This window comes from Schistocerca serialis, chromosome 4, assembly GCF_023864345.2.
Source record: "Schistocerca serialis cubense isolate TAMUIC-IGC-003099 chromosome 4, iqSchSeri2.2, whole genome shotgun sequence".
Taxonomy (NCBI): Eukaryota; Metazoa; Arthropoda; class Insecta; order Orthoptera; family Acrididae; genus Schistocerca; species Schistocerca serialis.
In genome coordinates this window covers 117,725,297-117,739,941 of record NC_064641.1, presented here as the reverse complement: position 1 = coordinate 117,739,941, position 14,645 = coordinate 117,725,297, and the positions used below count along the sequence as shown (strand labels likewise).

The 14,645-nt window shown below is 44.1% G+C and overlaps 1 protein-coding gene across 1 annotated transcript in view; it reads left to right on the top strand.

Moving 5' to 3' along the window:
* LOC126474188 (uncharacterized) overlaps nt 1-11,373 on the top strand; it is a 121,959-nt gene extending 110,586 nt beyond the window's left edge. Inside the window, exon 6 of the mRNA XM_050101651.1 lies at nt 9,345-11,373. Within this exon, the coding sequence (XP_049957608.1) occupies nt 9,345-9,756 (412 nt within the window). The 3' untranslated portion in view covers nt 9,757-11,373. The remainder of the gene's footprint in view (nt 1-9,344) is intronic.
* Nucleotides 11,374-14,645: the final 3,272 nt, after the last annotated feature.

Genomic DNA, 14,645 nt, shown 5'->3' with positions numbered 1-14,645 from the left:
ACGACAGAAGTGCAACTCTTGCGCAAATTGTCGTAGATTTCAATTCTGGGCCACCAACAAGCGTCAGCGTACGAACCATCATCGATATGGGCTTTCGGAGCCGAAGGCCCACTCTTGTACCCGTGATGACTGCACGACATTGGACTGTTGATGACTGGAAACAAGTTGCCTGGTCGCACGAGTCTCGTTTCAATTTTTATCGAGCGGATGGGGTGTACGGGTATGGAGACAACCTCATGAATCCATGGATCCTGCATGTCAGCAGGGGACTGTTCTAGCTGGTGGAGGCTCTGTAATGGTGTGGGGAATGTGCAGTTGGAGTGATATGAGATCCCTGATACATCTTGGTACGACTGACAGGTAACACCCACGTAAGCATCCTGTCTGATCATCTGCATCCATTCATGTCCATTGTGCATTCCGATGGACTTGGGCAATTCCAGCAGGACAATGCGACACCCCACACATCCAGAATTGCTCCAGGAACACTCTTGAGTTTAAACACTTCCGCTGGCCACCAGACTCCCTAAACAATGACATTCTGAGCGAATCTGGGATGCCTTGCAACGAGCTTTTCAGAAGAGGTCTCTGCCCTCTTGTACTCTTACGGACTTGTGGATATTAGTCTAATCCGTGCCATGTCGTATTGCCAAACTTCTGTGTGCGGGGGGGGGGGGGGGGGGGGGAGATTGGGGGGTGGGCTAGTCGATATTAGGCAGGTGTACCAGTTTCTTTGGCTCATCTACATCTACATATAAACTTCGCTAGCCACCAAGCGGTGTGTCTCGAAGGGTACTATTCGCGCCAAGGTCATATCCGCCCCCCTGTGTTCCACTCGCGGGTCGCGCGAGGGAAAACGACTGTCTGAAGACCTCAGTACGAGCTCTACTTTCGCTTATCTCTGAATGGTGATCATGGCGTGATTTGAAAGTTGGTGGTAATGCTATATGCTCGACATCCTCAGCGAAGATCGGATTTTGGAATTTTGTGAGCAGCCCCTTCCGCTTAGCGCTTCGTCTATTGCAAGTGTGTCCCACTTCAAACTTTCTACGAGATTTGTAACGCTCTCTCGATGGCTAAATGTACCAGTCATGAATCTTGCCGCTCATTTTGGACCTTCTCAATCTCTTGAATCAGACCAACTGGTAAGGGTCCCATACAGACAAACTATACTCTAAGACTGGACGAACTAACGTATTGTAAGTAACTTCCTTTGTTGAAGGATTGCATCGCTTCAGGATTCTACCAATAAACCGCAATCTAGAATTCGCCTTACCCGCTACTTGTCTAATCTCATCGTTCCATTTGAGATCATTTCGAATAGTCACACTCAGATACTTGACGGATGTTACCACTTACAAAGACTGGGCATTTAATTTGCACTCTTACATTAATGGGGATTTTCGCTTTGTTATACGCAGTAGGTTACACTTATTAATATTGAGAGATAACTGCCAGTCATTACACCATACATTTATTTTCTGCAAATCCTCACCGATTTGTTCACAGCTTTCGTGTGATACTACTTTCCCGTAGACTAGAGCATCATCAGCAAACAGTCTAATGCCACTGTCAATACCATCAACCAGATCGTTTATGTAGATCGTAAAAAGCAGAGGACCTATTACGCTGCCCCGGGTACACCTCGTGTTACGCTTGTTTCTATTGAAGTCTCCCCGTTCAGGACGACATACTGCTCTCTGTCAGAAAACTTTCTATCTAACGCCATATGTCATCGGATAGACCATAAGCACACACTTTTTGGAGCAAGCGACAGTGCGGAAATGAGTCGAACGCCTTTCGAAAGTCGAGGATTATGGAATCAACCTGGGAGCCGGTATCTAGAGCCTGTTATATATCATGCACAAAGAGGGCCAGCTGTGTCTCACACGACTGCTGTTTCCTAAAACCGCGCTGGTTTCTACAGATGAGCTTCCCAGAGTCTGCCGGCCGCGGTGGTCTCGCGGTTCTAGGCGCGCAGTCCGGAACCGCGCGACTGCTACGGACGCAGGTTCGAATCCTGCCTCGGGCATGGATGTGTGTGATGTCCTTAGGTTAGTTAGGTTTAAGTAGTTCTAAGTTCTAGGGGACTGATGACCACAGCTGTTAAGTCCCATAGTGCTCAGAACCAACCATTCCCAGAGTCTCGAAAAGTCATTATGTCTGAACACAAAATACGTCCCATGATTCCACAACAAATCGATGTCAGTGAAACTGGCCGGTAATTATGTGCATCCGATTTCCTACACTATTTATAGATTCCTATGACCTGGGCCTTCTTCCAGTCCCGTTGAAGTTTCCGCTGTTCCAATGATCTCAGATAGATGAGGGATAAGAATGGTACTGTATTTGTAGCATAGTCAATATAAAATCTTACGGGGATACCGTCTGGTCCAGATGCGTTCCTGGCGTCTAAGGATCTTAACTGTTTTACAATCCCAGATACAATAAACACTATGTCAGCCAGCCTTGCGTTTGTTCGATAATTGAAAGGGGGAATGGTGCTGCAGTCCTCTACCATAAACGAGTTTTTGAAAGCCAGATTCAGAATTTCGGCCTTCTGTCTATCATCATTCGTTATATTACCCGTACTGTCAGCAAGAGAAGATATTGAATTATTTGTAGCGTTCATAGATTTTACTTACGACCAAATTTTTTGGGGCTATTTTTAGAATCTGCAGATAAAATATTGCTTTCAAATTTGTTAGAAGAATCTTTCATTGTCCTTCTGACAGCTGCTATCATTTCGCATAATTTCTGTTTGTCAGCGGGCCAGTGACTACGTTTAAAACGACTGTGCAATATTCTCTGCTTTCTCAGCAACTTCCTAATTTGTTTATGGAACCAAGATGAATCCTTTCCCTCCCCTGTATTTTTTCTAGGCACATATTTCTCTTGCACATGGTCGACAATACCTTTAAATTCCCACCAAAGATGCTCTATATGTGTCCTGCGGTGAATGCTTGGAGCTGACTATGAAGATATTCATTAATGACACTTATTTGCTTTCCCAAACAAGAAAAGTCTACGCTGTTTTTTTTGTTTTTTTTGTTTTTTTTTTGTTTTTTGTTTTTTTTTTTTTTGCAACTTCCACTGACATAGAAGCCACAACGACGTTATGGTCGCTAGTCCCTTCTTCTAGATTAACTTCCTCAAAAGTATCAGATCTGTTTGTCGCCAAGACAAGATATCTATTATGTTCCCATTTCGAGTTTGTTTTCTAACCAATTGCTCAAGGCTGTATGTTGAGAGCGCTTCTAGAATAACTTCACACTAGTCTTTCTTCTGACCTCTGTGATAAACGTGTAATTTTCCCAATCAATGGATGCCAGATTAAAGTCTCCATCGATAACTAATGGATAATTTGGATATTTATTTCCTATGTACTCAAGACTTTCCCTGAAACGTCCTGCGACGTTTGTTGCGGATGCTGGTGGTCTATAAAAACATCCTGATACAATGGTCACTCCTTATATGATTGACAGCTTTATCCAAACTATTTGACAGTGCAGTGTAAATATCATTCATCCTTGATCATTTTAAAAATAAAGTGTTCCAAGGAAAGGCTTTCTTTCTACATTTTAGTTAGGTGCTAAACTTAATGATAATGTGGTGGACGTGGGGGGGGGGGGGGGGGGGGGGGTGAAATGGGCTTTCACGGTTTGTTGATACCACCCAAGGGTGAACGACCGAAGGTGTGGACCAAAGGGACTTGCACTTCATTCACTTTTTTTACAACATACTTGTTTATTAATAACATTGATAATACTTTTAAAAGGAAACAACACAACAGGCTTGTAAATCGCCTAACTGCATAAGTGAAGTACTAAAAATAATCGTTAATATGTTTAGGAACACAATAAACTTCAACTCACAAATAGCATTCAGTTGTTCACTAATTAATTAAATGTCTGTTCAAGGCAATTTCCCCACGTAATCAACACAACTTAAAACCAGAATTCAATACACTTCCTTGCTATTAAATGTCTGCATAAGTTAATGGCCATACATAGTAACCTCTGAACAAAAATTCAATTGACTGAAAAAAAAACACAACCACCTAAACATGTTTACAGAATTATGGGAAAGAAATGCATATACACCTTCTGTTTAGCAAATGAACCATTTTCGGCCTGAGCCACCAACAACATAAGTCGTTCTCATTACCCACATAGAGCCAATCCGAGGTACTGGAAGCAAAACATAAGTCTTCCACGTGTACACCAAAGGCACGGTTTCCCAGACTGCCGTAAGAAACCAGTCAACACGCTCCCGCCAGCAAGTACTGGAAGGCGTCGGGATAGTAAACAACGCCCGCTACGGTGGGTGGGCGCGACTACGTAACTGCTTGCCACACTGGGTCGGTTCCTCCCGCAGCCTCTGCTAAGACCGGTGGCGAAATTAATGAAATTAGCACCACCTGTGATACAAAGGGCAAGCAACTCACCAACGAAATAAGGACATAAATTATTTGCATATACAACGTGTCCAAAAGAGCTGTCTATCCACTACTTCCAGCACCTCAGAGGACACCACTTAACACAGTGAATTCAGAGTCATCTAAACATACCGCGCAATCTGCGCAAAACCACATAAACTTCCTGTGCGTGAGCACACTAGGGTTAAGATAAGGAGTACTAACTTAACACACTGAATTCAGTCGTCTAAACATACTGCGCAATCTGCGCAAAACCACATAAACTTCCTGCATGAGCGCACTACGCTTAAAATAAGGAGTATTAACTTAAGACAACATACAACTTCTAAATCGCCGGGTGACTGGCCTGGACTCGTGAAATGGATCTACCAACACATCGTCATGGCCAATAAACCGCCTCCGCTCTCCATTTGAGAGGCACAAATAGGATATGCCCTGCAACACACTGATTAAAATATCTAAAACAGTGTTCGTTACAAGATTAACACTCAGTGTCAAAGGGAAACAATCAGAAACAGACATCGGTTCGTTACAATAAACGCACAAATTACGTGGCTGAAAAACACAACCAAGTCAGTGGCACACAAGAAGGTCAGTAATAGTAAGGCCCTTTATCATTTTCCCATTCAGAGGGGCGTAAAACAATAACACTTAGGCAGAGAAGTATGAATGCATTTGAGCAATTCAGTGACTGACAACAACTAAGTTTTTAAATGCAGAACACAAGTCCTCACAGGATAAACGCGGCCTTGCGCAATGGACTCCTAATAGTAAGGTCAAGCGTCCAAAGCACACTGCTCAATAAATACACCACAACGGCAAGCACACTCAGTAATCGCCAGAACGATGGACACTGAGAACAAAATGCTGCTTATATCCAAACCACCTGTGCTCGCAATAACATTACATCAGTCACAAAGCCAAAGAGACGAGAATGTAGTCACTAGAAGCAAACGGTAAATCCATCATAAACAAGGAAGTAGCATGTTCCCGACAGCATCGGCGCCTCTACCCACCAAGTCCGCCGCAAACGCCCAAACACTATCAGGTAACGTAGCAAACTTTCCTCTTGGCACCACACACGGCGTCGGCAGACACGGCTTCACGCTCCGCGCACTACTGCCTACTCACTGTTTCTCCTTGCCCTCCAAAATCCAACTACTCGACTGTCACAGGTGCCTCGCCGACTTCCCCCACTAGGGGGCGCCACTTCTCTCTTTCCTCCGCGATACAGCGATAATATTATACGCGGTACGTTCGATAAATCTACATCTACATCTACATCTACATCCATACTCCGTAAGCCACCTGACGGTGTGTGGCGGAGGGTACCCTGAGTACCTCTATCGGTTCACCCTTCTATTCCAGTCTCGTATTGTTCGTGGAAAGAAGGATTGTCGGTATGCCTCTGTGTGGGCTCTAATCTCTCTGATTTTATCCTCATAGTCTCTTCGCGAGATATACGTAGGAGGGAGCAATATACTGTTTGACTCTTCGGTGAAGGTATGTTCTCGAAACTTTAACAAAAGCCCGTACCGAGCTACTGAGCGTCTCTCCTGCAGAGCCTTCCACTGGAGTTTATCTATCATCTCCGTAACGCTTTCGCGATTACAAAAAGATCCTGTAACAAAGCGCGCTGCTCTCCGTTGGATCCTCTCTATCTCTTCTATCAACCCTATCTGGTACGGATCCCACACTGCTGAGCAGTATTCAAGCAGTGGGCGAACAAGCGTACTGTAACCTACTTCCTTTGTTTTCGGATTGCATTTCCTTAGGATTCTTCCAATGAATCTCAGTCTGGCATCTGCTTTACCGACGATCAACTTTATATGATCATTCCATTTTAAATCACTCCTAATGCGTACTCCCAGATAATTTATGGAATTAACTGCTTCCAGTTGCTGACCTGTTATTTTGTAGCTAAATGGTAAGGGATCTATCTTTCTATGTACTCGCAGCACATTACACTTTTCTACATTGAGATTGAATTGCCATTCCCTGCACCATGCGTTAATTCCCTGTAGATCCTCCTGCATTTCAGTACAATTTTCCATTGTTACAACCTCTCGATACACCACAGCATCATCTGCAAAAAGCCTCAGTGAACTTCCGATTTCATCCACAAGGTCATTTATGTATATTGTGAATAGCAACGGTCCTATGACACTCCCCTGCGGCACACCTGAAATCACTCTCACTTCGGAAGACTTCTCTCCATTGAGAATGACATGCTGCGTTCTGTTATCTAGGAACTCTTCAATCCAATCACACAATTGGTCTGATAGTCCATATGCTCTTACTTTGTTCATCAAACGACTGTGGGGAACTGTATCGAACGCCTTGCGGAAGTCAAGAAACACGGCATCTACCTGGGAACGCGTGTCTATGGCCCTCTGAGTCTCGTGGACGAATAGCGCCAGCTGGGTTTCACACGACCGTCTTTTTCGAAATCCATGCTGATTCCTACAGAGTAGATTTCTAGTCTCCAGAAAAGTCATTATACTCGAACATAATACGTGTTCCACGGCTCAGGGGGAGAGGATGGGGGAGGGCAACAGATGGCAGGAGGGGCAGGGTGGGCGTACTAGCTACTGTCTGACTGCACTCAGGGTAATGGTTCAAAAAAAGGTTCAAATGGCTCTGAGCACTGTGGTACTTAACACCTGAGGTCGTCAGTCCCCTAGACTTATAACTACTTAAACCTAACTAACCTAAGGACATCACACACGTCCATGTCCGAGGAAGGATTCGAACCTGTGACCGTAGCGGTCGCGCGGTTCCAGACTGAGGCGCCTAGAACCGCTCGGCCACCACGGCCGGCCAGGGGTAATGGTCTAAGAAAGGTTGGGAGTCACTCGTGTATAGCGACACCCCCGAGATAACAAGGCCGCCCAGCAGTGTTAGTGACGTCACACTAAGCGGCCCATAGCCGAAGCAGCAGTCCACGGACACCTCCGTACAGACGCGCCTGATGCTAACGATCTTCTGTCCGTCATACAGAAAGGAGCGAACTATAATTCGAACCAAAGACCAAATTATATATATGCTCGTAAACAGCATAAAGGTCCAAGACGAAATACCTCTGAAAAGTGTTTATCTTCAGTACCAGAATGAACATCAAATTGTCAGGTTTTCTAAATAGAAAAGCACTTTGTTAGTAACAGACAGCAATAATGAGACTTGCAGTTGGTGATTTCTACGTGGAAAAGGAAATAAGCTGTAGAGAGATTGAAAATGGTAAGTAAAGAGAGCCTCAGCCTTTTTCTCACATTCTTACATGTAATGCACTTGGTTATTTTTCATTTCCTTACCTTTCATAACATTTTTAATATTGTTTCAAGAAGTGTATCTTCAATAGCAGAGTGAACTTCAAATTGTCAGGCTTTTCTTAAAGGAAAGAGCAGTCCCTTACAAGGGAACCTCCCCATCGCACCCCCCTCAGATTTAGTTATAAGTTGGCACACTGGATACGCCTTGAAAACCTGAACACAGATCGATCGAGAAAACAGGAAGAAGTTGTGTGCAACTACGAAAAAATAAGCAAAATATACAAACTGAGTAGTCCATGTGCAACATAGGCAATATCAAGGCTAATTTGAGCTCAGAAGCGCCGTGGTACCGTGGTTAGCGTGAGCAGCTGCGAATCGAGAGGTCCTTGGTTCAAGTCTCCCCTCCAGTGAAAACTTTAAATTGTTTTCAGTTTATGTGACAAACTCTTATGTTTTCAACACTTTTTTGGGAGTGATTATCACATCCACAAGAAAACCGAAATCGGGTAAGGTAGAAGAATCTTTTTACCCATTCGCCAAGTGTACAAGTTACGTAGGTCAGTAACATATTCGTGTCGTGTGGCGCACATGCCGTCACCAGTGTCGTATAGAATACATCAGACGCGTTTTGCTGTGGAGGAATCGGTTTACCTATGACCTTGCGATCAAGTGTTTTCGGTTCCCATTGGAGAGGCACGTACTTTCGTCTACTAATCGCACGGTTTACCGGTGCGGTCGCAAAACACAGACACAAAACTTATTACAGTGAACAGAGACGTCAATGAACGAACGGACAGATCATAACTTTGCGAAAATAAAGAAATTAAACTTTTCACTGGAGGGAAGACTTGAACCGAGGATCTCTCGCTCCGCAGCTGCTCACGCTAACCACGGGACCACAGCGCTCCTGAGCTCTAGTAGCCTTGATGTTGCCTATCTTGCACATTGACTACTCAGTTTGTATATTTTGCTTATTTTTTCATAGTTCCACACAACTTCTTACTGTTTTTTCGATTGATCTGTGTTCAGTTTTTCAAGGCGTATCCAGTGTGCCAACTTATATCTAAATCTGAGGAGGGTGCGATGGGGAGGTTCCCTTGTTAGTATCACAGTGCAAGACAGAATCTTGTGTTCTTGTTACCTTATTGTAAACGAAAGTCGTGAGGGTTTTGCTATGTATGACAGTGTTTAAGATAATTTACTTTCAGTGTAATAGCTTGAAAATGTTAAGACCTGCTGTCAGTTGGCATTTGTCACCACCTGTATGCGAGTTTTTAAGCTAAATAGTGTTCTGACAATTATAAAATAGTGGCAAAGTTCCTCAATCGATTAAACTTATTCCTGCCCGTATATGTAATCGGTATTTCGTTATGAACTTTTATGCTGTTTACAAGAATATATATAATTTGGTCTTTGGTTCGAATTATAGTTCGCTCCTTTCTGTATGACGGACAGAAGATCGTTAGCATCAGGCGCGTCCGTACGGAGGTGTCCGTGGACTGCTGCTTCGGCTATGGGCCGCTTAGTGTGACGTCTCTAACACTGCTGGGCGGCCTTGTTATCCCGGGGGTGTCGTGTAGTGTGTTGAGGCCCCCCCCCCGTTAGCCCTCGTGACGTTTTGGGTACCACTGTTGCAGGAGAGAGGAGAACCACTTGCGGCAGGACGACGGGGGAATGTACGAGCCGCCGCCCGTGGCGAACCCGAAGGAGGTGGGCTGGGCCGGGCCGCTGGCCTGGGAAAGGCGCAGGCCGTCCGGACCCCGGTACGTGGCCTCCTTCCGGTCGCCGCACCCGCCCACCGTCTACGACGACGCCGTCGGCGCCGGGCGCAAGGCGTCGGCCCGCCGCCGCGACGCACCCGAGTCGCCCACCTCGCCCACGTACGACGACGCCGTAGGCACCGGCCGCACGTCGCCACTGTACGACTACATCCTGGGGTCAGACGGGCGGCGGTCTCTCGGGGCGCCGACCAGCTCCGGCGAGAAGCCACCCCACCACTCCTCCATACCGTCGGTGCTCGAGGGCTGCGACTTCTACGAGGACGCCTGAGGGTGGCGGCCGTGGTGGTGCACCTGTGCTTGCTGCAGTAACTCTGCGAGGACCCTCTTCTCGGACCACGTCAACTGGATACTTGGAATTCCAAAGGGTGCCAAGTGCAAAGCGGGGTCCAGGAATCTGGCTGCAACAACAGCCGTGATCCTGACAGCTGCTGCGTCTGCTAGCCCTTCGTCAATGAACAGCAAGTAGTTCCTGACTGTCTGCGTTACAGTGACCGTTGTGGCACACCTCCACAGGGACGCCACCTTACATTCGTGATAAATACATGAAAAAGTGTTGTCTATCACCACTCCTGCAAGGAATACGCCCAGTAGTGGTACCAGGGAAGATTTCGTTTCTCCCACCAGTGCCGATATAAGCTGGGCAACTCGTGCTCCACGTTCAATTAATATACATGAGATATCCAAAGTGTGGATCAAGATACGCTGGCACTGGTTTCACAATGAATAGTAAACTAAAGTCCTTTACCTCCACTTATGCAGCCACAATCCATGCATCTGATCAGCCTTTCTTTCTCTGTTGCAACACTGGTATCTAATACTAGTGGTGCCCCGTGATCTGATCCCACAGCTCATCAGGCACCTGCTATACTTTTTTCCCCTTCTGTTCCACAATTCTGACCTCAGTGTGTAGGGGAGATGAGATTTGTCTCCACCGCCCATTCCCTGTAATAGCCAATATAGTCGCCACCCCAAGAGATGTCACTCCTCCAGTAGTAAGGTAGACCACAACACATCAGCCACAGCAGTCGGCCAGCTCTTGACCAAGAACATGGTTAATACCTTCAGAAGTTAGAGTCTTAACTCAAGTGTGGCACAGTGTGCACACAAGGAAAATCTTACCACAAAATTCTCTCTGTGTCAAAATGTACAATCCATTATTTGTCAAAACAATCTGATAATGCATGTGTTGTGGCAACAATGGAGAATGGTGAGTCAGATACACTGCAATGTGTAAAGCTTGAGGGCAAACTGTGGAACACCTTGTACTTTATCCACTTCACATTAATTTCACGACATTATTTTCCTTAAATGTATGTTTTTCCACTATTTCACATCACTGGACTTTATCTAATCGATTAAAGATCTTTCTTTTCATGATAATTTTTTATACAGCTCCAGTTATTTGTTGACTTTTGTCAGAAAAATTATTATTCGAAACATAAGCAGTACTATGAAATTAAAATAAAGTGAGAGCAGATGAAGGACAAATTTAATTTCTGCAAATTAGAGGACAATCTAAGTTAAATCTTACTTCATGTGAGGATATGCTCATGTGTATTATCCAACAGTATGCTTTGTCTCTTGTATTGAACTACATGATTTCTGTGGTTTTGCGATGTCATTTTTGTATTTATCTTTATGGGATGGATTTATGTGCCTTTTAAAAGTAGTTTCACTGTGAAATACGTGATTGTCTGTCCTATGTTCCCATTGTAAAATTATCTAACTTTGTGCCATTATGTTGGAAGGTTTTTAAGACACGAACTTCCAATTTTCCATAATTAATAGATGTACTTTTTTAGATGTACTGAACTAAAACTATTGTGACAATTGTGTTATCAGTCATGTTATGATACTTTTCTTAAACACTTAATTTTGTAACTAAATGAACATAAAAACTAAACAACGTAGGATGTTTTTATTATTCTAGCTCCACATGTGTTGAATCTTATTCTTGGCATGCAGTGAAATTTTCATATTTCCCCTTCCAGTACTTTTTGAGATAACGAGTGATTTGTGCCAAGAATGTAGGAATGAGACTGGAGGTTCAAAATTTTTTTAGTTGCAGACTTTTATACATAATTATAGAACTGACTTTTTCATGCTCTAGAATTTTCCTGTCCCATATTTTGTGTTTTCTTCAGTACCACAATCACCCAACGCTTGTCTTCCTTACTTTCTTGCTTTTTTGGTCATTTGCTAAGCAGCAAACTCTGCTTGTCGTACACGAAGCCAACATCCATTTCCCACAGTCCCCTAGCTGTGTTCTGCCCTAGTCTCTCCCCTAACTTCTCCTGAAGCTTCAGTATTTTATAGTTCTCACCATTAAATGTTATTACAGCATCAGATACTGCTAACTTTAGAGTCATTAGGTCAACAAAATAATTTTTAGACACACAGCGCCACGCACTGTTATTCACTTAATATAAACTATAAAATTATATTATCACTTAATGATCTTTGAGGGGTCAAAACATATGGTAATAACTAGGTGCTAGCTCAACCAAATGCGCAAGACGTGATCGACAGTAAAAATGATATTTTATTTTTTGAATGTTTTACTTGGCTGTGTGTGGATTTTCATTGTTATGCTGGAATAGACGCAAGTATTTACAAGACCAAGGTTTTCGAACTTTTTTTGAGGCTTTGAATAGTTATGAAGCGTGTTACAGTATTCTGCACTGATTACTGTCCGATATACTTAGCTATTTACTATGAACCCTGTGATATACCTTACTGTTTACTGTCTACCCACTCATATGCTCCACTATTTAGTGTGCAATTTGTGACATGCTTCCCTTTGCTTACTATGCACCCTCTGATATATTTGTCTTTTTCTTTGTGTCTTGTGATGTTTTACTGTTTACTGTACACCCTGTGATATGCATCGCTGTTTACTGTACACCCACGGATACTCTTCATTGTTTATTCTTCCGCCCTCTAATATGCTTCGTTGTGATTCGCTGTCAAGAGAGCAATGTGTGAAACTTTGAATGACTGTCGTAGCAGAATATTGTCAAGTGATCTTTCACAGAACCCAGAGAAATTCTGGTCGTGTGTAAAGGCTGTTAGTGGCCCTAAAGTTAGTGTCCAGTCCCTAGCGAATGAGACAGGAACTGAAACTGAGAGTAGCGAAGCAAAACATGAAATGCTTTACTCCGTTTTCAAATGTTCCTTTACAAAGAAAACCCACGATAATTGCTCCAATTTAATCTTCGTACCACAGAAAAGATGAATGAAATGAGTATTAGTGTCAATGGTGTTGAGAAACAGCTGAAATCGTTATAACTGATCAAACCTCCAGGCCCCGCTGGAATACTTGTCAGATTCTATACTGACTTCTCGACTGAGTTAGCCCCTCTTCTAACTATAATCTATAGTAGATCCCTCGAACGAGAAACCGTGCCAACGTCTTTGGAGGTATCTTGACCAGTATGACCTTCTCAATGTCAATCAGTACGGATTTCGAAAACATCCAACATCTGAAACCCAACTCGAACTTTTCTCACGTGACATACTGAAAGATTTGGATCAAGGCAACCATGTAGATGCAGTGTTTCCTGATTTCGGAAAAGCATTTGACTCAGTACCACATCTACGCTTGTTGTCAAAAGCACGATTATATGGAGTATCGAGTGAAATTTGTGGCTGGATTTAGGACTTTGTAGTAGGGAGGACACAGCATGTTATCCTGGAAAGACACTCATCGTTGGATGTATAAGTAACTTTGGATGTGCCCCAGGTGCGTGTGTTGGGTCCCTTGTTGTTCACATTGTACAGTAATGACCTTGCAGACAATATTAATAGTAAACTCAGAGCTTTTGTAGATCGTTCAGTTATCTATAATGAAGTACTATCTGAAAGAAGCTGCAAATATATTCAGTCAGATTTTGATAAGATTTCAACGTGGTGCAGAGATTGGCAACTTGCTCTAAATGTTCAGAAAAGTAAAATTTTGCACTTCACGAAATGAATGAACGTAGTATGACTATAATATCAAAGACTCACTGTTGGAATCGGCCTACTCATACATATACCTGGGTGTAAAACTTTGTTGGGATATGAAATGGAACGATCACATGGGTTCACTCGTGGTTAAAGCAGGTGGTAGACTTCAGGTTATTGGTAGAATACTGGGGAAGTGCAACGAGTCTACGAAGGAGATTGCTTACAAATCACTCGTGCGAGCCATCCTAGAATTTTGCTCAAGTGTATGGGACGCTTACGAAATAGGACTAACAGAGGATGTTGAACGTATACAGAGAAGGGCAGCACGAATGGGCACAGGTTTGTTTAGTCCTTGAGAGAGTGTCACAGAGATACTGAAGGAGATGAACTGGAAGACTCTTGAAGATAGACGTAAACTATCCCGAAAAAGTCTATTAATAATCCAGAATGAGATTTTCACTCTGCAGCGGAGTGTGCGCTGATATGAAACTTCCTGGCAGATTAAAACTGTGTGCCCGACCGAGACTCGAACTCGGGACCTTTGCCTTTCGCGGGCAAGTGCTCTACCAACTGAGCTACCGAAGCACGACTCACGTCCCGTACTCACAGCTCTACTTCTACCAGTACCTCGTCTCCTACCTTCCAAACTTTACAGAAGCTCTCCTGCGAGACATGCAGAACTAGCACTCCTGAAAGAAAGTATATTGCGGAGACATGGCTTAGCCACAGCCTGGGGGATGTTTCCAGAATGAGATTTTCACTCTGCAGCGGAGTGTGCGCTGATATGAAACTTCCTGGCAGATTAAAACTGTGTGCCCGACCGAGACTCGAACTCGGGACCTTTGCCTTTCGCGGGCAAGTGCTCTACCAACTGAGCTACCGAAGCACGACTCACGTCCGGTACTCACAGCTCTACTTCTACCAGTACCTCGTCTCCTACCTTCCAAACTTTACAGAAGCTCTCCTGCGAGACATGCAGAACTAGCACTCCTGAAAGAAAGGATATTGCGGAGACATGGCTTAGCCACAGCCTGGGGGATGTTTCCAGAATGAGATTTTCACTCTGCAGCGGAGTGTGCGCTGATATGAAACTTCCTGGCAGATTAAAACTGTGTGCCCGACCGAGACTCGAACTCGGGACCTTTGCCTTTCGCGGGCAAGTGCTCTACCAACTGAGCTACCGAAGCACGACTCACGTCCGGTACTCAC